This window comes from Prionailurus viverrinus, chromosome D3 (assembly GCF_022837055.1).
Source record: "Prionailurus viverrinus isolate Anna chromosome D3, UM_Priviv_1.0, whole genome shotgun sequence".
In the NCBI taxonomy this organism is placed as follows: Eukaryota; Metazoa; Chordata; class Mammalia; order Carnivora; family Felidae; genus Prionailurus; species Prionailurus viverrinus.
The window spans coordinates 19,080,860-19,108,059 of record NC_062572.1 but is presented as its reverse complement, the minus strand read 5'-3'; the positions used below and the strand labels follow the sequence as shown (position 1 = coordinate 19,108,059).

General features: G+C 45.9%; 1 protein-coding gene across 1 annotated transcript; it reads right to left on the bottom strand.

Annotated features, from left to right (window-relative positions):
• Nucleotides 1-5,203: 5,203 nt before the first annotated feature.
• On the bottom strand, nt 5,204-17,275 carry LOC125149355 (glutathione S-transferase theta-2B-like). Its single transcript, XM_047828263.1, is given in 5 exon segments — nt 5,204-5,413; nt 5,718-5,891; nt 5,970-6,120; nt 7,258-7,361; nt 17,009-17,275. Coding segments are annotated over 5 exon segments (906 nt in total).
• Between the last annotated feature and the right edge of the window lie 9,925 nt (nt 17,276-27,200).

Genomic DNA, 27,200 nt, shown 5'->3' with positions numbered 1-27,200 from the left:
TCTCTCTCTGAAACCCTCTCAAAATAAATAAATAAACTGTGAAAAACTTTTTTTGTTTGAAAATGGCCTGTGATAGCAGAATCGAATCTATAACTACAGAGGACGAACTATTGGGTGCCAGAGGGAAGATGGGGTGAGGGCATTGGGAAAATAGCTGAAGGGGAGTGGAGGTACAGGCTTCCAGTTATGGAATGAATAAGTCAAGGGGATGAAAGGTACAGCACATACAGTCAATGATGTTGTAAGAACATCGTATAGTGAAGGATGGCAGCTACATTTGTGAGCACAGCATAAAGTACAGAGTTGTCAAATCACTATGCTGTACATCTGAAAATGGTGTAACTGTGTGTCCACTAAAAAGTATTTTTTAATAAATAAATGATTTTTAAAAATCATTCCATTTCCGGAAAAAGAAAAAAAAAGACGCACGATACCCTTACCCAGCAATGCCATTTGTGGGAGTGTCCCACAGTTGTATTCAGCAGTGACCCACGAGGGCAGTGGCAGTAATAGTCACAGATTACTGGTCCATTAGCAAGAACTGGGTGGCCCTGTTCCCGTCCACAGGTGCAGTGGCCACCATGCACCGTAGTAAAGAGCACTTTACTCAGTGACTCAGTGAGCTCATACATGCAATGTGCTCAGAGCTGGTCGTGGCTCATCAGAAGCATATTATACAGGGGCACCGGGGTGGTTCAGTTGGTTAAGCGTCCGACTTTGGCTCAGGTCATGATCTCATGGTCCATGATGAGTTCAAGCCCCGCATCAGGCTCTCCGCTGTCAGCGCAGAGCCCGCTTCGGATTCTCTGTCCCTCTCTTTCTCTGCCCCTTCCACACTTGCATTTGATCTCTATCTCCCTCTCTTAAAAATAAGCATAAAAAAAAAAAAACTTAAAAAAGAAGCATACTATATAACTCAGCTGCCCCAGTTCTTAAAAAAAAAAAAAAAAAAAGTTCTCTAATGAAATGACCATGTATCAAAATACTTCTCAATAACTAGTGTCTCCCTGACACCAGTGCCTCCTGGTCCATCACACCAACCTTTTCACCGGTTACCACCCCACTGCTATTTTCTTATTCAAATACAACCACAAATCTCTCCAAAGATGCAGGATGCCACAAAATAATGGCAGCAGATGCCTTTGATCCACGGTCAGGTCTCCAGACTTGTTTAGAAACTTGTATGACAGTGATTTCACTGTTTGAAGCCCTTAGGGCAGGATTCATCGAATGGAATATACAATGAAACTGTCAAAGTTCAGTCACAGTTGGTCTGAAACCTATTTGGTGTTAGACGCATTGAAGCAAGCCCAGGCAGAGCTCGCAGCTCATCAGGAAAAAAATTCTCCATGCTAACAACCTCATTGGTATCTCAATTTGGGGACTTAATGCTGATGCTAGACAACTGTGTGATTTTACGCAGCTGGAGTGTCTGGATTCCAGATGTGTATTTGACTGACCTCTCCCTGTGTCTTGTCTTGTATCTGTAACTGGAAGCAAGGCCCAGATACCAAAACAACGTGGCCTGAGACCTTATGGTGCTGGACAACTTATTGCAGGTTATGATCATATGGGTCTTCACTTTTTCTAAACAGACTGAGCCTCCCAAGCACCTCAAAAAAGATTTTATTTCTTAGTAATCTCTACACTCAATGTGGAGCTCAGACGTACAACGCTGAGATCAAGAATTGCATGCTCTACTGACTGAGCCTGCCAGGCACCCCAATAATCTGTACTTTGAACCCAAAGATACAGGGTGGTGAAAAGTACGTTTTAAGAATCAGTACAGATGTGAATTTTTTCTCATGCAACCTCACTGAAACCATATAATGGGGTACGTTTTTCTTTGAGCAAGTCTATACGATCGATCATTTTCTAGAAAGTATCTCTGTCTGTACTAATGTAAAAATAAATGAATAGGGATGCCTGGATGGCTCAGTCTGTTAAGTGTCCGAATCTTGATTTTGGCTCAGGTCATGATCTCATAGTGTGTGGGTTGGAGACCTACATCGGGCTCTGTGCTGACTGTGTGGAGCCTGCTTGGGATTCTCTCTTCCTCTCTCTCTGTCCCTCCCCCCCCTTTTAAAAATGAATAAATAAACATTAAATATTTTATCTATCTATCTATATATCATCTATCTATTTAAAATACCATACTGGCAAGGCTTGGGATCTCCCTACTATGGACTAGATATTTGAATTCCCTTCTCCAAATTTATATGATGCAATCCTACCCCCCAAGGTGATGGTATGAGTCCCTTGTGAATGAGATTACTGACCTTATAAAAGAGATTCCAGGGAACTCTTTAGCCCCTTCTACCACATGAGGACATGGAGAGAAGACAGCCATTTATGAACCAGGAAGCAGGCTCTCATCAAATACTGTATCTACGGGCATCTTGATATTGTGCTTCCCAAACTCCAGAAGTGTTGAGAAATAAATGTTTGTCACTTAAGCCCAAGGTTCACAGGGAGGAGGCATGAAGTGGTGGTTATGTTCTGACATGACTGACTTCCCTCTGGGTAAGGAAGGCTGCCAGGCACAGATGGAAAAGATCCCCAAAGTTCTGGACTCCAAGAAGGTGGGGGTGAGGAGGGGGACTTTAGAAGGAGGAGGGGGACCTTGGGAGGATCAGGGCCTTGGAGAAGTACTGCCGAGTCCGGCTTGGAGGAGATGCCATTCCACCTGGTGAAGATGTGATGGGGCAGCTGGCCTGGGACACCAGGTGCAGGTAGCGTGCCAGGTTCATGGTGGGGCAGGACACTGTGACTAGTATGGAGGTCTGAGGGCAAGCATGACTGGGGCCAATGAGAGGCCACCTCATTCCCACTGGGGATTCACCAGGAGGGCAGCTGGAGGCTGACTCTTTCACCACCTGGCAGAACACACCAAAATCAGGGTGTAGGAAACCGACAAATCAAAACTGAAAAATAGCCACAAGCCCCAGGATTAGGAGACAGTTCCAGAGAATAAAGAAGAAGTGCCAAACCATCAGCTTTCTTGGGTACTGATCTGGGCCAGGAGACTCATGGCCGAATTTTGAACATCCTGGAGCAGGCAGCCAACAAAACAGTCCCACAACCCCCACCAGAACTCTACTCATATATGCTATTTTGTATTTCCAGGATCTCCTGAGGAGTCTGGAAGAGGGACTGATGGTTGGACACATGGATTTGAAGACAGAAGTCTCCTACCTGGCCCGGGGCTTTGTTTCAAGCCACCCTTCCATCACTGTCAGGGATCTCATCACAGTTAGTTGGGGGTGGTGACACCTGGGGTTGAGCCCATTGCTTCTTACCCAGTATTCTAGATGTTAGTATGGTCCTGGGTCAATGTCTTCTTATCTTCTGTTTGGTTGAACTCCCTCCCAAAAAGCACACCTTGCTTTTGTGAGGTAGCTCAGGAGAGGTGCACAGCTGGCATTTTCTATCTTCCCATAAGAGTGCTATTTTGGTTGGGTATAAAATCTTATGTGGAGAAACCCATTTTCCTCAGAATTGTTTTTCTCTTCTAGCACTTCTGTTCAAATAAATGAAGACATTTTGATGCCCAGGCAGAAATGGCCACAGGGATGCAATTGACCACCAGCTTCTGCAAGAACAGAGGTTTTTAGATCATGCCCTACACCATGAGGTATCAGACACAGGATTAAGCCCTGCCCTTAAAACACTGATACCATGAACTGAGTAGGAGGCTAGAGGAGGTCAAAGGTTCCGGACACCGTCAACATCCCCACACCAACAGGTCTTTGCTCTGGGGGCAGTGATTCTCCCATAACTGCAGTTGAACTCAGTTTGCAGTTTTCCAACACAACACTCTTAGGACCATTGTTTTCATTCACCCTGAGAGATACCAGAACCCTCTTCCATCAGTCCCTTTTCCAAGGTCTGATCTCAGTCCTATGGGGCCATCTTTGGGGTTCTGGAGGCAGCAACACCCTCCCCAGAGACCTAAGTTCTACTTCTCCTTCAGCACCTGGATTTTAATACTTCCAATTTCCTCCCTTGGTCCCCCAGCCCTAGGGTTATTGGCTGTCTCTGGGATAATCTGGGTTTTCTTTGCCAGTGGAGTTCTATCATGCCTGGTGACCAATTCTTTCTATTACATTCTCTCTGCTAAAATGACTGATGTGGGCTTGGTCATACAAATAAACCCAGCTGATATACACGGTGGCTTATGCAACAATCTATAACCCCATAGTTTGCTGTTATGCTCAAACTGCTGGAAGACATGAGTGCTAGTTGTCTTTTAAGTTTCCCAGACTTCAAAAATCATTACCATATCCCATGAAACACCATCTATATCCCTTAGTAGTTTTCAATTCTCATTGATTTCTTAATATTTTGTTGTCCTGGTACCAATGCTATATTGACTTGTTATCTGTGAGGTTACTTTGGTTAACTGTGATGAGGGTTATTGGAACATACTTTTATTCCATACATATAATACAACAGTGTAATAAAACCAATAAGTCTAGGGCCTGGGTGGCTCAGTTGGTTAAGCATCCAACTCTTGGTCTCAGCTCAGATCTTGATCTCAAGGTCATGAGTTCAAGTCCCAAGTTGGGCTCCACACTGGGCATAGAGCCTACTTAAAAAATAAATAAAAATTAAAAAAACAAAAAACAATAGTTCTTGGTTCTTTATTCAAGTTGGAGTCTTCATTATTAAAAAAAAAAAAATTTTTTTTTAATCTTTATTTTTGAGAGAGAGACAGAGTGTGAGTAGGGGAGGAGCAGAGAGAGAGAGAGACACAGAATCCGAAGCAGGCTCCAGGCTCTGAGCTGTCAGCAAAGAGCCTGACACAGGGCCCAAACCCACGAACCATGAGATCATGACCTGAGCCGAAGTCGGACGCTCAACCGACTGAGCCACCCAGGTGCCCCAAGGAGTCTTCATTATTTTTAAAAGACCAATGACATTTGCTGATTTTTAGTTGATTTGTTTTTCTTCATGTTATTGAATTTTCAGAGCTTTTCACATATGGTAGATTTTAGTCTTCTATTGATTGTTGTATCTGCTGCCCTGAGAAGAAGCACTACCAAGGACATAAGGTATCCTGCCTGTGCAGAGCTCCTCCTGGGGTCAGAAACAAGACACTGAGGCAAGATGGAAAAGATGAAAAAGGACAAGAAAGAAACTAAGAATGAATCTTTATTGCTAATCTCCTGGCCTCCAACCATCAGTCCCTATTCCAGATTCCTCAGAGGATCCTAGAAATATAAAATAGCATATAGGGAGAGAGTTCTGGTGGAGGCTGCAGGACTGTTTTGTTAGCCGTCTGCTCTAGGATGTTCAAGATGGGGCCATGGGTCTCCTGGCACAGATCAGTACCCAGGAAAGCCTCTACTCAGTCACGCCATGCTGCCAGTTTCAGCTGTCCCTCAAATAGGTCACAGCCAAGAGCCACAGGCTGTGGGGACAAGGATGGGAAAGTTAAAGTGATACTGGGGCCTCAATGTCAGGCCCCTTCCCCAAACTCCACGTAAGGCCCAGGGCAGTGTGGCCAACATTAGGGCCCAAGAGCACCAGCATGAAATACACACAGGAGGGGAGCAGGAGGTCAGGGCTCCATCACTAGTTCAAAGAGAAACTTGCTCTGTGATTCTGGGCAAATTCCTAGCTTTCTGTAGGCCTCAGTGTTTCTGTCTGTGTAATGCGCATGGTGATAGGAGGAATGCTGCCCACAGATAATCCTCCTCTGGCCAAGCTGGTACCTGCACCAGCTCCTCCAGCACCATGAGGTCAGCCAGCGTCACCTGCTGGCTGTTGAGGAAGGCCCAGCCCCCCAGGAACTTGTCCTCCAGCCACTGCAGTGCCCGGTCCGTGGCGGCCCTGTTGCGCTCCACCTTCTCCTCAGTCACATGGACCCCAATGAGTGGTGCCAACACCTAATGGGGGCTCAGGCTGTGGTCCCTGCCTCCTCCCGGGTCCCTGACAGTCAACAATCCCCAGATGGCTCTCCTCACCTGGGTCCACAAGGGCACGCCAAAGGTATCACGGATGCAGTCAGCATGCCAGCCCAGGTACTTGTGGGCATGAAAACAGGCCCAAAGTTCAGATGGGTACCAGTGGTCTGCCGTCTGGTACTTAAAGCTTAAGTAAATAAAGATGGCGGTGCTGGAGATAAGGGCAAGAGCAGCAACTGTGATGACTCCGGTTCGTGGCCTTTACCTCAGCTGCTCCCATCCCTCAGTGGGGTTCTGGAGCTTCTCTGTACTTGCTGGCCTCCACTCCTACCTGCAGCTCCCTGGGCATTGCCTCCTCTCTCTCCCCTGACTCTACCCTCCAGATTTCCCTCGTTCCTTTGCTATCTCAAGCAAGGAATCTTGGCCAAACCTGCTGCTTTGAGCATCAAGAGCCTTCTCTCTGTGATATCACAGCAGCGGCTCTCTGAGCTAGAGACTTGTCATCCCATTTATGCATGAGGAAACAAAGGTTCAGAATAGTGACTTGTGCAAGGCCTCACAGCTCAGAAAAGACTCTCTGGGCCTCTGGAATCTTGTATCAAGTCTAAGTGCATGGGTCAGAGGCCAAGAGGGGAAACATGTCCTCAGATCTGCATGGGTCCCTTCTGGACCCAGGGTCCTCTGGCCATCACTCCTGCAGCCACCTGACTTCTTGTCCTCTATCTGCCTGGTGGCTGGCCCTCACCATGGGTCGTGCCCTCAAGTCCTGGCAGACCCTGGAGGGTAGCCTGAGGAGTCAGAAGAGGCCCTTTTGGCTGCCATTTGTCGAACCTGCTCTCTGTGCAACACTGGATAAAAGTTCCCATGTTCTCTTTTAAATTTTTTTAATGTTTATTCATTTTTGAGAGAGGGAGAGAGAGAGAGTGAGCATGAGTAGGGGAGGGGCAGAAAGAGAGGGAGACAGGATCTGGAGTGGGCTGCATGCTGACAACACCAGAGCCAGACGCGTGGCTTGAACTCACGAACCGTGAGATCATGACCTGAGCCAAAGTCAGACGCTTAACCAACTGAGCCACCTGGGTGCCCCCACATGTTCTCTTCTAGTAACCCTCAGTCTGGGGGAGGAGAGGCTCTGCGGTCCAGAAGGGAGGAGGAAGGCAAAAGAGGTACAGAGGCATGTTGTATCAGCCTCCCCCCCCCAGTCATCCTGATCACCTCCCTCCCCAGCTGTCAGATCTCACCACACCCCTCACCTTCACCCCCACCTGCCCCCTGTGGTCTGAGAGGGCACACGGTGGGAGAGCCAGAGGCCAGGTGGGCTGGGGGCTTAGGAGGAAGGAGGGAGCACCTTTCAGTCAAGACGAAGTCACCATCCTTGAGGGTGGATACCTTCTGCAGGATGTTACACTGGGAGAACTCCCCGCTCACGAGGTGCCCAGTAGAGGAAAAGCCCTTCGGAGCAAGAACCACACCCGCTGTGCCCTCCCTCTCCCTTCCCCAGCCAGAGCCCCAGGGGCCAGGCTGGGCTAAGAAACAGCTGGGTCTGTGGGGAGGGCTGTGTGGGACCATGGCAGGGCCATGGCTGGGCCTTGGGACCAGGAATGAGGATGGCCTCCTTGCCCTGCCACCTCCCAGGGTGGCTGAGGGGTTTCAGCAGGTGCAGTCAGGTGCTCCAGATGGACGAAGAGGAGTTATTTGGCCAAAACTAGGGTGGGGAGGGGGAAGGGAGGCAAAGAGGGGAGGCTCAGCAACTCTTACCTCTAAATTCTCACATTGTGGCCATGTCCCCAGGGTCTTTAGGGTTTTATGACTTTAAACACAGGCTTTCAAGGCAGGAACTCTGAAAATCCAGTTCAGTAGTTTCTTCCCGTCACACAATGTGGAAATAACATTATCCTCCTTTTCAGAGGGGAAAGCCAAGGTTCAGAGAGCCTGTGACCTGTCTAAGGCCACACAGCAGAGGGCAGTCTCTGGTGGGAGACACAGATGAGAACAAAGGCAAAAGAAATGTAGATAAAATGAAATTTACTTACAACTTGCAGCACTTTGATAAACACCAGAGACGGAGACAGTGTGACTTTCCTCAAAGAATTCACAACTGCCTTAATGTTAATGTTTTGCCAGAGGCAAAAAGCAACATTAGCTTGACAATAGCCAGACCTCCAGGATCCTGTAATTCTTTTGTAACACACAGAAATCCCTTTAAAGACTTCCTTTATCTCTACCTGCCTCTCCCCTACCCAATTCCTAAATACCTGATCAGTTGCACCTCATGATCCCAGGGCAACTCTTTCTCCCTCCAGTCTTGTCTCCTGTCTCCATGCTATAATAAAAGGATATTTTTGCACCCAAAACGTCTCAAGAATTCTTTCTTGACTGTTCCCTCACTGGCCTAAAATTATTTTTGGCGCCTAACGTGGGGCTATTCCTCTTGTCTGGACTCTGAGCCTTGGTGCAAACTTGGTGAGTTATTCCCTCTTCTTTTATTTCAGAGGCTTTTCAAGAATGTGGTCTTATTGGAACACTTTCATGTCGATTTCTCAGGCTACAATTTTCTAGCCCATGGCTATGTTACAGAGAGGAACAAAAGCCTGCCTTTTGGCTGGAAGTTAGTACTTTGATCAGAATGGTAATAAGACGCAGAAACTTGGTGCTCTCTCTGTATTCTTATTCTTACACAGAGTTGCCTTTCTTGGGCACGGGACAGCCACCTAAGTCACTGGGACAGCTGCCAACTGTAAGACTCCCATGTGAGGTTTCCTCTTCATTGGTCCAATTGTGATCCCCTCCACATCTCTGGTCTAGCTCTTCTGAGAGACCTCCACTCAGAGCCAGCTAAAACCAAAACCTGATTGAATTAAAACCCAACTGGGACCGTTTCCTAGGGAAATTGGCTATAAAGACTACATGTGTTGAAATGTCCCTTAGACCACGATGGATTTCCATCTTTACTATTGTTCATCAATGTCCTCTACTGACTACTTAAATTGTAACGTTAGGTATTTCCCCTCCTGCAAATTCTTAGCATTTCCACGGGTTAAAACAGCAGGGTCTCTTGCTCCATCTACCGGCACCTATTGTGTCTGGGAAAAACAATAAGGAAGCAAAGGGATGTCGACATCCTTTCAGGAAAAAAGTCAGTACTCAACATGGCTCTTTGAGGGATGCCTCTTGTCACTTTGAACACTAGAAACCCTTGATATGATCCTGAGTGGGATGCCACCCAGGAGTCAGGGGGGTATGGTAATGGACTTTTCCACTTTTATAGGACCATGGGATCTTCCTCTTCAGTCCCTAAGGGCTCCCTGTTGGGGCATCTCTTAACCCATTGGAACCAATTTGGATTGCAAGATTTAAAGAAGAAAAGACTCATCTTCTGTAATAATGCATGGGCTCATTACTCCCTAAGAGACGAGGAAAAATGGTCCATTAATGCAACAATAAACTTAAATACTATACGCCAACTAGATATCTTCTGCAGGAAACAAGGCAAATGGACCAAAGTGCCCTATGTCCGGGCCTTCATGACCTTAAATCAAGATCGTGGCATAAGGGCTTCTTACAGAATGTGTTTAGCCACCAAGCAGGTTAATAAACCCCCTCTGGACATATTGGATGATGATTGTCTAAATAGGTCCCCTCCTTCTAACAAACCTGGGCTACCCGAGGAATCATCATCCAGTTCAGACAAAGGGGACATTGACTCTGTTACTATCCCTCCTATAAGCCCCACGACTCTTCTGCTCCCAACCCAGCTGGGCATGCCAGGAGTGGAACCCCCATCTTCCAGGAGCTCCTCCAAAATCTGGACTATATCCCCCTCGGGAGGTTGCTAATGAAGAAGTGGGCACAATTAGAGTCCCTGTCCCATTCTCCATGGCAGACCTGGCTCAGATAAAACAATTAGGATGATATTCTGAAAACCCTTGTCAATTTATTGAGGGTTTTCAACAGTTATCTATTATGTTTGATTTGACCTGTCAAGATATCCATGTTATATTAACTCGTTCTTGTACCCATGAGGAAAAGAACCCTATCTGGGCAGGGACTCAAGAATTTGCTGATGAACTAGCAGCCAGAGATAGAGATTGTTACACGGTAGGGGGCGCTGCTGTCCCAAATACTGAACCACATTGGAATTATGCAGGCAGGCAAAGGGAAAGAGGAAACCATAAGATCGCTTGTTTAATAGAAGGAATGAAAAAAGATTCTAAACCTGGAAGCTTTGTTAAAATTCAGAGAGCTCCTCAAGGAGCTGATGAAAATCTGATATGCCCCGAGAGACCCCCCGCCCCACCAGAGTCCAGAGTCAAAGCCAAGCGGCAAGGGTCATTTATTGCAGGTTCGAACCCGGTCCTCGGTCCTCGGCGCGTTGCCGGTGACGCTAAGAGGCCCCCAGCGAGGATCTTACAGCTTCTTTTATAGACAGGCACAAACAAGTTAGGGATTTTTTTTTGTGGTTACAGAGCTGTTATTGGTTGACATTTAAATGTGAACACTCAGCAGAACTTGATTGGTTCCCGCCTTTTTTTCAAACCACTCAGCAGAACTTGATTGGTTCCCGCCTTTAGGTCAGACCACAACCGGCCACGCCCTGGCTGGCTCTGGGAACGGGGGGGGGGGGGGGGGGGGGGGGGGGGGCGGGTAGGTCTTTTCTTTGCAGTTGTGAGTACACCTGGTAATTTTTCTCTTAGTCTCTCATATCCAGGTCTATTTCAGGGTCGTTTGGTAGCAGCCATCAGTAAAATATACAAATCTAGACCCAACATAGCTTGAGGGAAAAACTATATTAAACATGTATTTTATATATATCAGTCATCAACTGACATCCACCGAAAATAGACTAAAATGGTTTAGACCCTTCACCCCCCCATCCAGCGCCTACCAGAGGTAGCTACTGGAGTTTCTATTCATTTATTTTTACTATTTTTTTTTTTTTTAACTAGGCTCCGTTTCTTGTGTGGGGCTTTGAACTCACGACCCTAAGATTAAGAGTCACCAACTGAGCAAGTCACGCACCCCTGGAATTCTTTTTTTAAGTTTATTTATTTTGAGAGAGAAGGGGTGGCGGGGGGGGGGGGGGGGGGGGGTAGAATCCCAAGCAGGCTCCAAACTGTCAGCACAGAGCCCGATGTGGGGCTCAAACTCACAAACCGTGAGATCATTACCTGAGCTGAAGCCTGACTCTTAACTAACTGAGCCACCTAGGCGCCGCGTCACCCCATTGAATTTTTCAAAATAGAGATAAGGTCATGTGTTTTTGAATGTTTATTTCTTTATTTTGAGAGAGAGGAAGAGAGGGAAATAGAGAATCTGAAGGAAGCACCCCTCTCAGCATGAGCCCAACACAGGGCTTGATCTCATGACTATGAGATCACGATCTGAGCTGAAATCCGAGCCACTCAGGCACCCGTTAGAGATAAGGTTTTAAGACAGGAAAAGGACCAGAAAACTAAACTGCAGGGTAAAATACAGGCCTAAATAGTGGCTACCACTGCTGTGGATTCACCCCAGTGCCAGACTAACCAGGGGCCAAAGAAAAAGCCGGTATCAGAGAAAGGACCAGGTAAGACCTCATGCTATATATAGGTGTGGCCAGATGGGACATTGCAGCAAGGAATGTCCAAACAAACACTCCACTGGGGCCATGTCCTGTCTGTGAGAAAGAAGGACATGGGAAGAGAGACTGTTCTCATTTCCAGAGAGAGAGAGGCAGCAACTCACTTCCCATCAGAGAGCAGGAACCAGAGGATCTGGCCTGACAGGGCCCCAAGACTGCTCAGATGACTGAGCCCTGGGTTGCCCAGGGTGTGGAAGGTAAGTTTATCAATTTCCTTATTGATACACGAGCCTCTTACTCTGTTCTTATTCAGCACTCGGCCTTGTCTTTCTAACCATAAAATTGTTGGCATAGAGAGGGAAACAAAAACATGCTGTCAGACAATGCCTTTAACCTGTAAATACAAAAGTCAGTTGTTAGTCATGTTTTTCTCTTCCTTCTGTCTTGTCCCACTCCATTACTTGGATGAGACTTAATGTATACGCTAGGGAGCAGGTTTGTTCTTAGGAAGATGGCTTATTAACATCTGGAGAATTCAAACCTTACCCTGATATCCCTTCTAATATGTGGAAGGAAGTAAATCCACAGGTCTGGGTTTGCAGTGTCCCAGGACAGGCTCTTAAAGCCCAACCAGTTAAAGTGACCTTAAAGGGGGCGCCTGGGTAAAATAAAGCTGGCTTACAACCGTTTATTGATAAGTTTCTCAAACATGGTATTTTAAGGCCTTGTCAATCTCCTTATAATATTCCAATTTTACCAGTAAAAAAGCCAAATGGGGACTATCAAACTGTGCAAGACTTAAGAGCCTTTATAAACGAGGCAATTGTACCCATCCATCCCATAGTGCCAAATCCATATACTGTTCTCACCCATATCCCTGGTGATGCTAACTGGTTTACGGTTCTTTGATTTAAAGGACCTCTTCTTGGCACACCTAGGTGGCTCAGTTGTTTGAGAGTACAACTCTTGATCTCAGCTCCAGGTCATGATCTCATGGTTAGTGAGATCAAGCCCTGCATTGGGCTCTGCTTGGGATTTTTCTCTCTCCCTCTCTGCCCCTCCCCTGCTCACACGTTGTCTCTCTCTCTCTCTCTCTCTCTCTCTCTCTCTCTCTCTCAAAATGAATAAACACTAAAAAAAAAAGTTAAATATTTTCTACACTCAGCCTGGCATCCACATAATCCTCTGGGAAGGTAGAGAAAGCTGATCATACTTTTTTTTTTTCTTAAGAGAAAAAGAGCCAGTGGAGGAGAGGGGCAGAGGGAGAGAGAGAATCTTAGGCAGACTCCATGCTCAGTGCAGAGCCCAACACAGGGCTCTATCCCATGACCCTGGGTTCATGGCCTGAGCTGAAACCAAGAGTCGGATGCTCAACCAGCTAGGCCACCCAGGAGCCCCATATTAATCATACTTTAAAATGACACCTTACTAAACTTAGTCCAGAGACAAGAAAATTAGGTTACTTTTTCAATAGAACTTCTCAGAATGAGGACTACTCCACAACAATCTATAGGACTCAGCCCCTTTTGAGTTGTTATACGGCAAACTACATCTTACAGTGGACCTGATGTTAGATGATTATAATACTTTATTAAATTATTCACTCGAGGCTGGTTTAATTCATAAGTTACTTAACAAATATGCTGATCACATGCTCCCCAAACCTGATTTAACTATAACTGAAAGTCCACCCATGTAAGCCCCAGAAGACATGGTTTATTTAAAAGATTGGGAAAAGAAATAAAATAAGAGATTGGAAGTGAAGGGGTGCCTAGCTGGCTCAGCGAGCGGAACATGTGACTATTGATCTCAAGGCTCATGAGTTTGAGCCCCACATTGGACGTAGAGATTGCGCAAAATAAAAATGATTAAGCAAAGTTTTTTTATTTTTTTATTTTACATCCAAGTGGGTTAGAATATAGTGCAACAATGATTTCAGGAGTAGATTCCTTAGTGCCCTTACCCATTTAGCCCACCCCCCCCCCACAACCCCTCCAGTAACCTCAGTTTATTGTCCATATTTATGAGTCTCTTCTGTTTTGTCCCCCTCCCTGTTTTTATATTATTTTTGTTTCCCTTCCCTTATGTTCCCCTGTTTTGTCTCTTAAAGTCCTCCTATGAATGAAGTCATATGATTTTTGTCTTTCTCTGACTGACTAATTTCACTTAGCATAATACCCTCCCATTCCATCCACGTAGTTGCAAATGGCAAGATTTCATTCTTTTTGATTGCCGAGTAATACTCCATTGTATATATATATATATATATATATATATACCACATCTTCTTTATCCATTCATCCATCGATGGACATTTGGGCTCTTTCCATACTTTGGCTATTGTTGATAGTGCTGCTATAAACAGGGAGTGCATGTGCCCCTTTGAAACAGCACACCTGTATCCCTTGGATAAATACCTAGTAGTGCAATTGCTGGGTTGTAGGGTAGTTCTATTTTTAGTTTTTTGAGGAACCTCCATACTGTTTTCCAGAGTGGCTGCACCAGCTTGCATTCCCACCAGTTTGCAGTGCAAAAGAGATCCTCTTTCTCCACATCCTCGCCAACATCTATTGTTGCCTGAGTTGTTAATGTTAGCCATTCTGACAGGTGTGAGGTGGTATCTCATTGTGGTTTTGATTTGTATTTCCCTGATGATGAGTGATGTTGAGCATTTTTTCATGTGTCAGTTGGGCCATCTGGATGTCTTCTTTGGAAGTGTCTATTCATGTCTTTTGCCCATTTCTCCACTGGATTATTTGGTTTTTGGGGTGTTGAGTTTGATAAGTTCTGGATAGATTTTGGATACTGACCCTTTATCTGATATGTCGTTTGCAAATATCTTCTCCCATTCTGTCGGTTGCCTTTTAGTTTTGCTGATTGTTTCCTTTGCTGTGCAGAAGCTTTTTATTTTGATGAGGTCCCAATAGTTCATTTTTGCTTTTTTTCCCTTGCCTCTGGAGATCTGTTGACTAAGAAGTTGCTGTGGCCAGGGCCAAAGAGGTTTTTGCCTGCTTTCTCCTCAAGGATATTGATGGCTTCCTGTCTTACGTTGAGGTCTTTGATCCATTTTGAGTTTATTTTTGTGTACGGTGTAAGAAAGTGGTCCAGGTTCATTCTTCTGCATGCCGCTGTCCAGTTTTCCCAGCACCACTTGCTAAAGAGACTGTCTTTATTCCATTGGATATTCTTTCCTGCTTTGTCAAAGATTAGTTGGCCATATGTTTGTGGGTCCATTTCTGGGTTCTCTATTCTGTTCCATTGATCAGGGTGTCTGTTTTTGTGCCAGCACCATACTGTCTTGATGATTACAGCTTTGTAATACAGCTTGAAGTCCATCAACATGTATTGATTTCAAAAATACATTGTTTTAGGGGCGCCTGGGTGGCTCAGTCGGTTAAGCATCCGACTTCGGCTCAGGTCATGATCTCGCGGTCCGTGAGTTCAAGCCTCGCGTCGGGCTCTGTGCTGACAGCTCAGAGCCTGGAGCCTGTTTCAGATTCTGTGTCTCCCTCTCTCTCTGACCCTCCCCCGTTCATGCTCTGTCTCTCCCTGTCTCAAAAATAAATAAACGTTAAAAAAAATACATTGTTTTAAAAATCTCAACAGGAGAGTTTCTTTTTTTCCTTATTCTGTCTTCCGAATCAGTGTGCATTTTACACTCAGAACATGGCTCAATTCAGAGGAGCTGAATTCCAGGGGCTTGATTGCCACGTGTGGTTGGTGGCTGTACTATTGGACACCTCATGTCTGGTCCATTTTACCAGCTCAGGTCAAAGCTGAATGACCAATCGAGTCTTTTATTCTAATTAGCATCTCAAATATCAAAAGATCGGCACTAAGAGTCACTTATTTGTAGTGTATGTCATTTCCTAGTATAGGGATGACACATAGTAGGTACATGACATGTCTATGCAAGCAAAGAGGATAAAACCCCACACACTCCTATTCATTTAAGTCATTAGGAAACTCTAATATCATGCTCATTTTTCCACAGAGAGTGGGTATGGCTGAATATTTTAAAGAAGGATGTAGATGTCTCATCTGCCTCAGTTACCTTGAAAAACCTATGTTGTGTCTGCTGCCTCCAGTGCATCAATTCATGGCAGAAGGAGCCCTGTGAAGAAGAATCATTGTGGCCCATTCTATCTGCAGTCACTCGGAAGGATAAGATCAAGACAGATGGCCAGCTGGGGAAGCTGGTGTCCAAGATCGAGGACCTGGAGTGCCCTTTGAGAACTTCTCTAAGCTTCACAGAAGGATGCTGAAGGACCAAGGTGAGGCATCTGTCCTGTCCCAGGTCCTGTGACTCACCTCCAGGACATGACATAGGAATTGGCCTCGGCTAAGTGAGATGTTGAAACACAAGGTCCAGTCAAATATAGGTGACCCTTATAGACCAGACCCTTTCCTGTGGGCAAGGAACACTTCACCCCTATCCCAGGGGGAGGCAGGCAAGCTCCTTTCTATGCAAAGCTCCAGTTGGGGAATACAATGTAAGGAATTACAAGAAGAAAAGGACAAGTTCCCCCCTCTGGGTCCCGTGAGAAGCAAGAGGTCTAACGGCACAGGGTGAGAGTGGTGACCCTGCCCCCCAACCCCACATGGAGTGCACTACAGCCCATCATGACACCTGCACAGTCACAGTGGACTGTCAAACTCTCCCCCCTTTTCCTCGCTCATAATCTTTCTTACTAACAACACCCTGTCAAACTTTGCCTACGGCTTTCAATTAAAACACAGCCAGTACACTTCATATTAATATCATGAATTATATGTTGTTAGCATATTCCAGCAGGGTAAGGTCACAGAAGACACTGCTTTTTAAAATATAATATAGGGGCGCCTGGGTGGCGTAGTCGGTTAAGCGTCCGACTTCAGCCAGGTCACGATCTCGCGGTCCGTGAGTTCGAGCCCCGCGTCGGGCTCTGGGCTGATGGCTCAGAGCCTGGAGCCTGTTTCCGATTCTGTGTCTCCCTCTCTCTCTGCCCCTCCCCCGTTCGTGCTCTGTCTCTCTCTGTCCCAAAAATAAATAAACGTTGAAAAAAAAATTAAAAAAAAAATGCAATACAAGTTATGTTTGTTTTATTTATTTACAAAATTGGAAAGACGAATGTCAGTAACTTGTAATCCTAACTCCTTAACATATTCCAAGTTAGCACTGCATTGAATTTCCTTCAAATTTTTCTGCTCTGTTTGGTTTTTATATGTATGTATGAAAAATCTATAGAATCCCAGCCTGAGAAATGGTGCCATGAGGTGACCCAGGTCGTCCACAGGACTCTGCAGGGGTTGAGGGGACTCCTGATCTTGGGCACCTCCCAGCCTGGATTGGAGGCTGCTATGGTCCCTACTTGATGGCAGGCTGCTATGTGCCCTTGAGGATGCGGAGCTGGGCCAGGGGAGTTGCCCTACTTGATTGACAGGGAGGCTCTGGGCCTCTGTCCTCCACCCCCTTCCCCCTGGAGCCTGAACTAGGAGAAGTCAAGCCCACCTCCTCACTGTCTCACCATATTGATTGGCAGAAGTGCTCCTTGTTTACCTTGAGAGGGTTGGGCGGGATAGGGTCCTGCAGAACTGGGTTCTTGAACCCTCCAGGGACACTTTTCACAAAGAACACAATGTGACCTGCTCCTCCTGCAGTCCGGCACACGGTGGCCCAACAGGTGCCTCCAGCCCTGTCTCCCAAATTCAGCAGCCAGTGGAGGCCTCGGTCCAGCAAATGTAGGGTGTCCACTCCCTGGGAAATGTTGTCAGTACATTCACTTGTGGCAGTGGCCATGACCTTCATGTCCTCCCGAGAGGTCATGTGCATTTACAGCCACCCCAGCGTGCTTCTGGAGGTTGAGTTTCCCTGAAGGGCACTTACTTGCCTTCTGCCCTTACTCCTGCCTCTCTGCACTCCATTTCCTCCTCCTGTTCCACTCCATGCCCCTTCTTTCTTGATTCATTCTCTTGAGTCCAGGACAGGAGGATTTCTGGAACCAGATTCCTGATGGAATAATTCTTTTTTTAAAATTGTGTGACCTTGGTAGCTGTAAGGCAGAAGACAATCATGTGATTCCAGAGGCCCCCACCCCCTCTCTGGGGCAGGAGAGCACCAAGAGGGGGTCGGCCAGGGCAGACCCAGGCTTCCAGGGGGGACCTCCAACGGTGTGGGCCCAGCCCTCCTCATTCCAGCCCTGCTCTTGGCCCACCACTCAAGGCTGCTCAGCAGGATTCAGTCATGCAGAGCTCAGGTCTGGAGCCAGGGTGCTGCTGAGAAAGTGGGTGAGGGGGTGGCGGGGAGATTGTATAGACACTGGAGATGCGAGGACCTCCTGTGCCTGGACGGGACCGGGTCCTTCAGGATGAGAATCGTCCAAAGAGAGAGCAGGGAAGAGTCACACAGGAGATTTATGGGCAGAAAATAAATAGAAAAGAGCTGGAAGTGGGAAGTAAATTATATGCAGATGGCTGGGCTCTGCATCCTAATCCTCGGGATCTGTAAAGCAGACTTCTGCGCACACAAAGGCGACAGTGATGGGGTGGCCTTGGGGAAGGGAGGGTGAGGTCAGGGTGAGGTGAGAACTCAGTCCGCTGCCCCCGGGATTTGCCCCAACCCCAGATGGCAATTCTGTCCTCAGGGCTGCAGTCCCCCTGGAGCCCTGATCCGATCCTTTCTCCAATGTGATGAGGAGCAGGTCCAGGGTCTCTAGGTCCTTCCCAGCCCTCAGATTCCATACCTGGGACCAGGAAGTAGCACCTGAGCCACCCCGTCCCTCCGAGTGGCAGTCACTGTCCCCAGGACTTTGTGTGCAAGACACTGCCCGCCTGCCAATTTCCCTCCCCCAGTGACCACCTGGCCTCCTTCCTGCCTCCTGATTCCTGTCCATTTCCCGTCTCCTGGTCAGCCTCCAGCTTAGTAGTTTTCTCCAATATGGGGACAGTGGAACCACAACCATGGGTATACTGCTACCTTCCCTAACCAGTCAATCCATCAACTAACCGATCCAGCCAAATCCAGGGGCACCTTCATGGTTGTGCTGGGCCCGTGGAGAGTGACCACCAATTCCCCATATCATGTGACCTGTGCCTGCTCCGACCTTAGGTACTTGGGAGACACTGGACGTTCACACAACTTTGTCCTCCACGTGGGTCCCCGAGCCCCTTAGGGAGGGTGACCATGACATTAGAGGTAATATAATTTATCCAAAGTGGCCCAGTCTATAGGCAAAGCAAAGGGAAAACACCCACCGGTGCAGCCACAGAAACACCTGTGCCTGCCAGCCTTTGCCCTGAGCACTGGGAGGAGTAGGGGAGGGCCCGGGCGGCACAAGAAAGATCACAGTATGGGCTATAAGTGTGGTGTGGGGAGCAGGCCCATTGCTGTGTGGTTGGAGCAGTGGGATGTGACAGGGGCAGGAACCCCAGCCCCACTGCCAAGAGCCTCTGTCCTGGGCCTGTTCAGTCCTAGGAGACAGCTCAGCGGGGCTGTGAGAGCCAGTGTGTGCGGCCGGCCCGGAAGCCTTCACACAGGCCTCTAGAATTCCTGCCAACGAGGGAGGGCCTCGGGACAGCCGCACAGAGGTCTCTCTCACAGGGAGGCAAGTATGGGATTTATTCTGGTCCAGGGACCCGGGATTTGGATGAGGAGAGGAGGAGAGAAATGTGCTCCAGGGAGCACCTCTCACCTCGCTTCTGCAGAAGGTCCCGGGAGCACGCGCAGGCAGGAGGCCGAGAGGGAACATTCTCTGTGATGCCCACCCCGGGAGCGCCCTTTCACCCACAGGCAAAGCTGAGGGTGGCCCATGGAGGTGCTGCTCCGTGACCTGAAGGTTCAGAGGGAGAGGGTCCCCGGGTCCCCAGCGCCCGGCTCACACGGAAGCACTTTGTCTCCAGTTCAAGTGTGCGTGACAGAGTGCCTCATCGGACCGCCTCTGTCACAGGTCGCACCAAACGCGACCCAGTAACTGCCCCTGCTCGATTCCCAAGACGTGCGAGCCTAACATCGCCGAGGCTTTGACGCTTGGCAGAGGCAGAGCAGAAAAGAGCCGGTCTTGGGAGAAAGAGAAACTTTAAATAACAAAGCAAGAAAAGATGATTCAAAACAGTACAACCTAAGCCAACAGACACGACAGCTCTTATTCCTACATCATTAAAATATGAGAAGAACACACATTTCCTTTTCTCTCTGATTTCACACCCCGCTTCCTCAGTCTCCAAAGCTGCAGGTATAACCTGACTGCTCCCAGGAACCGTTTCCTGATGCACCTGAGGGCTGTTCCCTCCCTGCGGGCTCTTCATCCTCGCTGCTCGAATCATATCTGTGAACAATCCAATCTGTAATGACACAAGCATGTGTGGGGCTCAAACTCCCAAATCGTGAGATCATGATCTGAGCTGAAATCAACAGTCGGACGCTTAACTGACTGAGCCACTCAGGCACCTCCGGCCAATAATATTTTAATAACATTGTACGGTGACTACATTTGTCATGGTCAACAGAGTAATGTATAGAATGATCCAATCAATATGTTGTGCACCTGAAACTAATATAACATTGTATTTAGACCAATTATTTCCACTGGATATATATCGATTATACATTATAATAAAACAGAAAAAAGAAGATAATGAATTATGGGCAACCTAGTTCCAGATTTATACTAGTGCTCAAAAACATCTGCTAAAAGAAAGATTTCAAGTTAATCATTGTCTTGATACTGGGATAGAAAGAATACAAAATAGAAAGGCGTGACCTGGCAGTCTCTCTCACTAGTAAATTCCAACAGAAAGCTCCTCACTAGCCCATCTTGCATGTCCTTAACCCCCAGCATCTGGATGCATGTCTGAGGCCAGAGAAGCCAAACTGAGGCTCAAAGCCTGAGTCAGATGCCGACGCCCCCTAGTGGAGAAAGATACTTTGGGGCCTGAGCTGAAGGACTGAGTAAGGCAGAGAGAACAGGCTGCACTTCTAATCCTGACCCTCCCTCCCTCCAGATGTCCAGGCCTTTCAAACAGACAGAGCCTTTTTTTTTTTTAATTGTTTATTTATTTATTTATTTATTTTTGAGAGACAGTACAAGTAGGGGAGGGGCAGAGGGAGAGAGAGACAGACAAACAATCTCAAGCAGCTTCCGCACTCTCAGGATGGGTCTGATGCAGGGCTCGATCCCACTAACCATGAGATCATGACCTGAGACGAAATCAAGACTCAGAGGCTTAACCTACTGAGCCACCCAGGCACCCCTGCAGAGCCTCTTTGTCTTTGGACTGACTCTACCAAATTACCGGACTCCTTCATGACTTGCACCAAGCTTAACTCTGCAGACACGAGACACATGGCATTTTTAGTCTTTGTCACCATTTATACAGACTAACATACATACATGCAAATTCACATCCTTACTGTAACAGACCTAACAGTCTGGGTGGAGGATAAGCCTACAGCTAACCCAGCGGTGAGTTTCAGTTCTGACCAACACTTGCCATGCATGAGTGTCACCTCATTTAGCCCTTACAACCACCCTACAAGGCAGAATATCTGCTATCACACCCATTTTACAGAAGAGGAACCCGAGGCCTACAGAGGTTAAGTTACATAGCTAGAAAGAAGTGAAAACTTGACCCCAAGCGTTTTGGCTCAAGACTCTGTGCTTGTAACCACCCCATTCTACTTTTGGCTTGGGGCAGTTCAGGGTACAGAGAGAGGAAAATAAACAGACTTTCCAAAAGGAAAGTCAGAAGCACATGGTAAGGAAAATGGTGGAGTTGTGGTGGCTTTCCAGACCCTAGAATGTACAGAGAAAAAACTGTGGCTTCAAGTCACATAATCTAAGCGTGATGCAATGGCTTGTCAATTCTGTTGCATTGCAAATGTCTCCTTTAACTCCTTCTAATCTAGAGTTAGGTGTATCCGTCAGTCCCCAGTTCAGGGGGAAAGTCGATACATTATGGTCTTGAGGAAAAGACAAGCACTTGCCACAGCCCCTGAGGAAATATTGAGCATCCAGCAAATGTAAATGTCAGGGTAATTTCTTCAAACACCCTTCCCCCACTCCCTACCCTCTCCCTAGGCAAGAGCCTTTCCACACAAACTGCCAAACATAGAGAATGAGGCAAATGAACTCACATTTGCTTCCTGCTGGTTGAAAATAAGTGTCTGGTGACAGATTTCAAATGGTTTACTTGTTGGAGTTAATTCCTGACTCTTAACACCAACTTTGAAGCAGAATAATTACGGGGAAAAAAGAAGGTTCATTTGTACAGAAAACTCCCTGGCCAGGAGCAGAAGTCTCTGAAATACAATTATGACTTGGTGTCATCAAACAAACAAAATATGTAACTTCAGAAGTGCTCAAAGTAGGTTGTACTCAAACTGACAAAGGACAAAAGCTGCTGGAGTTGATGGTTTTAAAGTGAGACTGTTGGCAGGGCACCTGGGTGGCTTGGTTAAGCATCCAACTCTTGATTTCAGCTCAGGTCATTATCTCACGGTTTGTGAGTTTGAGCCTGACATTCAGGCTGACAGTGCAGAGCCCGGTTGGGATTCTCTTCCTCCCTCTCTCTCTGCCCCTCCCCTGCTTGCTCACGCGCGCGCTCTCTCTCTCTCTCTCAAAATATAAATAAAATAAACATTAAAAAAATAAAGATACATAAAATGAGATTGCTCGCAGAAGTAAATTTCACCCTGTCTCAGGACACAAGAGCATACACATGATCCTGTTTAAGGAAATTTTTAAAAAGGCAACCTTCGTTAACAACAAAAGGGACAAGCTGTACCGAAGAAGGCCCTTGCTTTTTTCTGCTCCAAATGTAGCTGCAAATGTACATTTTGCAGCTGTATTTTAAATACATAACTTTTTTGGACGCCAGTCCCCTGTCATCATCTGACACTCCACTTCTGCTAGAGTTTTAACATTTTTCAAACTGTAATCTTCAATGCCCCAGGAAGAAAAATAGTCAAAAAGGACACGAAGGCCATATCGGGATTCCTGTTTCAGGACAACGTGCGCTGAGATGAACTGCCGATGTCAGAGGGAGGAGATGGGAGCACAGACGGTTATGTCCTGCTTCAGCCGATGCGACAGGTCAACAGTCCAGCCAGCCATTCCCTTTGCTAAGATAACTGGAGTACTTCTTCAACTCGGGCTTCTCCAGGGTCCACCATGTCAGGATCCTTTTGGGTAACAGTCACAGCCACCCAACTCAACAAATAAGCTAAAGCAAAAAAAAAAAAAAAAAAAAAAGAAAAAAGAAATTGATTGGCTTAAGTGACTGCAGGACTCTACATGAATTTTGCAGTGACTGCAAACTCTAGCCCAGGAGTCCCAGCTAGAGGCACAGTTGTCATCGTACTTCCACCATGTCACGCGATCATCTCAGATCTCTCTTTTCTTGCGTGTTGGCTTCATCATCCCAACAACAGATGCCCAAACTGGCGGTTAGTAACTCAGGCGAAACAAAACAAAACAAAACAAAACAAAACACAAAAACCGGCTTGGCTGTAATTCCCATTGGGCTAGCTCAGAGTCACATGCTCAGGATTGGGAACCAATCAGTGTAGCCAGAGGGACGGATGATGCTGATTGGTCACATCTGGGTCACGTGTTCACCGGTGGGGCTATGTAGGAGATGTATTACCCCATAAGCCTGGTAGGGTGGGTGATTCCCTACAGGGCACCTGCTATAACTGGAAGAAGGGGAATAGATGCTGGGCAGGCAAAACCAGAATTCATTTTATCAACACCATGGGATGTCCTGAGCCTTCTTCAACATCTCCAGTGAGTCTCCTGATGTTCACTTCTTGCTCAGAACTTCTCCCGTATGCTTTCCTGTTACCCCGCGTGATTTCCTCAACACTCCTAAGGCTGCAGTCATATCTTTAGCCTGAGTCACCCCAAACATGGGCTCAACCCCCCTCCTTTATTCCCCAAATGCCCCATTATGCATTATTGTGCATGACCCCCCGCTATGACCTGAATGCTTGTGTACCCCTAAATTCACATGTTGAAATCCTAGCCCCCAATGTGATGGCATCAGGAGGTGGGGCCTTGGGAGGTGATTAGGTCATGAAGGTGGAGCCCTCACAAATGGGATTATAGAAGACATCCCATAGAGCTACCTTGCCCTTTCCACCACGACAAAGTAAGAAGGCACCAGCTGTGAAGAGGAAAAGGTGTCTCATGCGATAATGACCATGATGCTATAGCAGCACTCCAGCGGGTCTTAAGGGTTAACTTGCTTCAAGTGAACACACTCCTTACTTGCTAACCTAAGGCCCTTGATCTGTAACAGAACCAATTTACATGCTTTGAGATTTGCAGGCCACTGGCCTTGAGTGAAGTATCAGAACTTGCCTAGGCCACAGAGGCCAGCAAGTCTGTTTGAAGCCACCTTGCCTGTCTGATTAGCCTAGCAATTTTTTTTAGCAAAATATTTTTCTTTTGTTTAGGTCACACAGATGTCTATCTGTAGCCTGTGCCCTCCTTTGCACAAAGAACAGAATACTCATGCACATTATGAAAGAAGAATGAGACCCCCTGGCTCAAACCCCAAGCACTGAAATAACATTTGTGGCTGGCATCGAGTCTGTATGTGATGAAGAAATGTTGCAGGCCCCTGCACTCCCTTTGGTTATTAACTACCCTAGCCCCCTTTTTAATCTTTTTTAAGTTTATTTATTTTGAGAGAGAAAGAGAAAGAGCAAGTTGGGGGGAAGGGTAGCAGAGAGAGAGGGAGAGAGAGAATCTCAAGCAGGCTCTGCACTGTCAGCACAGAGCCCAACATGGGGCTTGAACCCACAAACCACCAGATCATGATCAGGAGTCAGACGCTCAACTGACTGAGCCACCCAGGTGTCCTGGTTAAACCCCTTTAAAAATGCGTGGGCCATGGTGTGCTTGGGTAGCTCAGTTAATCTCAGCCCAGGTTTTGATCTCAGGGTTGTGAGTTCAAGTCCTGCGTTGAGCTCCATGCTGGGTGTGGAGCCTACTTAAAAAAATAAAAATGCCTGGGCCAGGCAGAAGTTGGCTTTTGGACAGGAGTCCACCCTCTCACCTGGTTGCTGGCTTCCTGAATAAACCTCAAATTCCTTTCCAGTCAAAACTCATCTCTTGAGCAACAATGAATGATGATCTTTCGAGTGATGGGGAGCCAAATTTTGGTTCAGTAACAACACTGCCTTGATTTTGTACTTTTCCAGCCTCTGGAACTGTGAGCAATAATTTTTGTTGTTTATAAACTCCATAGTGTATAGTATTTTGTCATAGCAGCCCAGGTGGACTAAAGTTTTGGGCAAGGGGTGGTTTTGGAGCCCATCACAGGAAACCAGAGACACCCAAATACCAGATAGCACCAACTGTCCATCTTGTGAGCCTTCTGATGCCAGAAGGCTGGGGTTGGCTTCCTCCCAACCCAGCCATTCTCCCATCTGTATCATGCTTTCATCTCAGGGCCTCCACCATGTATATTTCAGGTGTCAGGTGAAAATGCGAAATTAAGATGATTTTACTATTTAAGCAATTCAGCTTCTTTTGTCTTCAGTTCTCCATTCCAGACCATCATCCGGGCTTTGCCTTTCATAACCAAAAAGGCCACCAAAGTATCTTCCTAAACCACAGTCACAACACACTCCTTTCCTAAGTTAAAACTGGCACCTTCCATATCTTGGCTGTTGTAAATAATGCTGCAATGAACATAGGGGCGCATATATCTTTTTGAATTAGATACATGCACCCCTATGTTTATTGCAGTGTTATTTACAGTAGCTAAGCTATAGAAGCAGCCCAAATGTCCATTGATTGATGAGTGGATAAAGAAGATGTGGTACATATTCACATATATATGATGGAAAATTATATATATACACATATATATGATGGAGATAAATATATATGTATATTTATATATATACATATAATGGGAAATTACTCAGTCATAAAAAAGAATGAAATCTTGCCATTTGCAACACCATGGAGGGATCTAAAGATTATAATGCTAAATGAAATAAGCCAGTCAGAGAAAGACAAATACCATATGGTTTCACTCATATGTGGAACTTATGAATCAAAACAAACGAACAAAGAAAAAAAGAGACAAGCAAAACACCAGACTCTTAAATATAGGGAACAAACTGGTGGGCACCAGAGGAGAGGTGGGTGGGGTGATGAGTGAATAGGTGAAGGGGATTAAGAGTACTTTTACCGTGATGAGCACTGAGTAATGTATAGAATTGTTGAATTGTTATATTATACACTGAAACTAATACAACACTGTATGTTAATTACACTGGAATTTCAAACTAAATAAATAAATTTCAAAATAAATGTAAATTTTTAACAAACTGGTGCCTCTCAATGCAAATCAAAACTACAATGATACACCACTTTATACCTACTAGGGTAGATATAATTTTTTATGTAATTAAAAAAAACCCAGAAAACAGCAAGTGTTGGCAATGATGTGGAGAAATTTGAACCCTCCTGCATTTGTGAGGGGAATATAAAGTGATGCAGCTCTTATGCAAAACGGTTTGGCAGTTTCTCAAAAGGCTAAATGTAGAACTAATCATATGATCCAGCAATCGCATTCCTAGGTATATATATCCAAAAGAATAGAAAGCAGGAACTTAAACATGTATTTGTATAATAATGTTCATAACAAAATTATTCACAATAGCCAAAAGGTGGAAACAACCCAAGTGTCCAACAATGAATGAATGGATACACAAGATATCGATAGATAGATAGATAGATAGATAGATGGAAATATATATAATGGAGGGGTACCTGGTTGGCTCAGTCAGAACAGCACATGACTCTTGATCTTGGGGTCATGAATCTGAGTCCCATATTGGGTGTAGAGATTACTTAAATAAAGAAAGCTTAAAAAAAAAAGAAATATATATAACAATATTATTCAGCCACAAAAAGGAATGAAATTTTGAAATATGTGATCATATGAATGGACCTTGAAAACATTATGCTTAGTGAAATAAGCCAGACACAGAAGGACAAATATTAGATGATCCCACTTACATGAGGTACCCAGTATAGTTAAATTCATAGGTAGAGAAAGGAGAAAGTAGAGGTTACCTAGAATTTAAAAACAGTACAGGTGGGGCGCCTGGGTGGCACAGTCGGTTAAGCGTCCGACTTCAGCCAGGTCACGATCTCGCGGTCCGTGAGTTCGAGCCCCGCCTCTGGCTCTGGGCTGATGGCTCAGAGCCTGGAGCCTGCTTCGGATTCTGTGTCTCCCTCTCTCTCTGCCCCTCCCCCGTTCATGCTCTGTCTCTCTCTGTCTCAAAAATAAATAAACGTTGAAAAAAAATAAAAAAAAAAAAACAGTACAGGTTATTCTGTTACTGGTAACAGAATAGAGGTTATCAGTGACTGGGGAGGGGAGAAGGGAGAGTTATTGTCTAATGGGTAGAGAGTTTTAGTGGAGGATGATGAACAAGTTTTGGATATAAATAGTGGTGATGGTTATACAACATTATTAATGTATTTAATGTAATGCCACTGAATTGTACATTTATGAGTGGTAAAAATGATAAATATTATGTATCTTTAACCACAATACTAATTAATTAGCTGATTGATTGATTATTGGCAAGTCCCAAAATTTTGCCAATTTTGCTTTTGTTTATGTTTCTATGGGGGAAAAAACTATAAATGGAAATGTATTACCTAAACCGTAGGGACTTGGACATCACAGATTAATACTACAGTCTATGATCACGCAAGTATTCA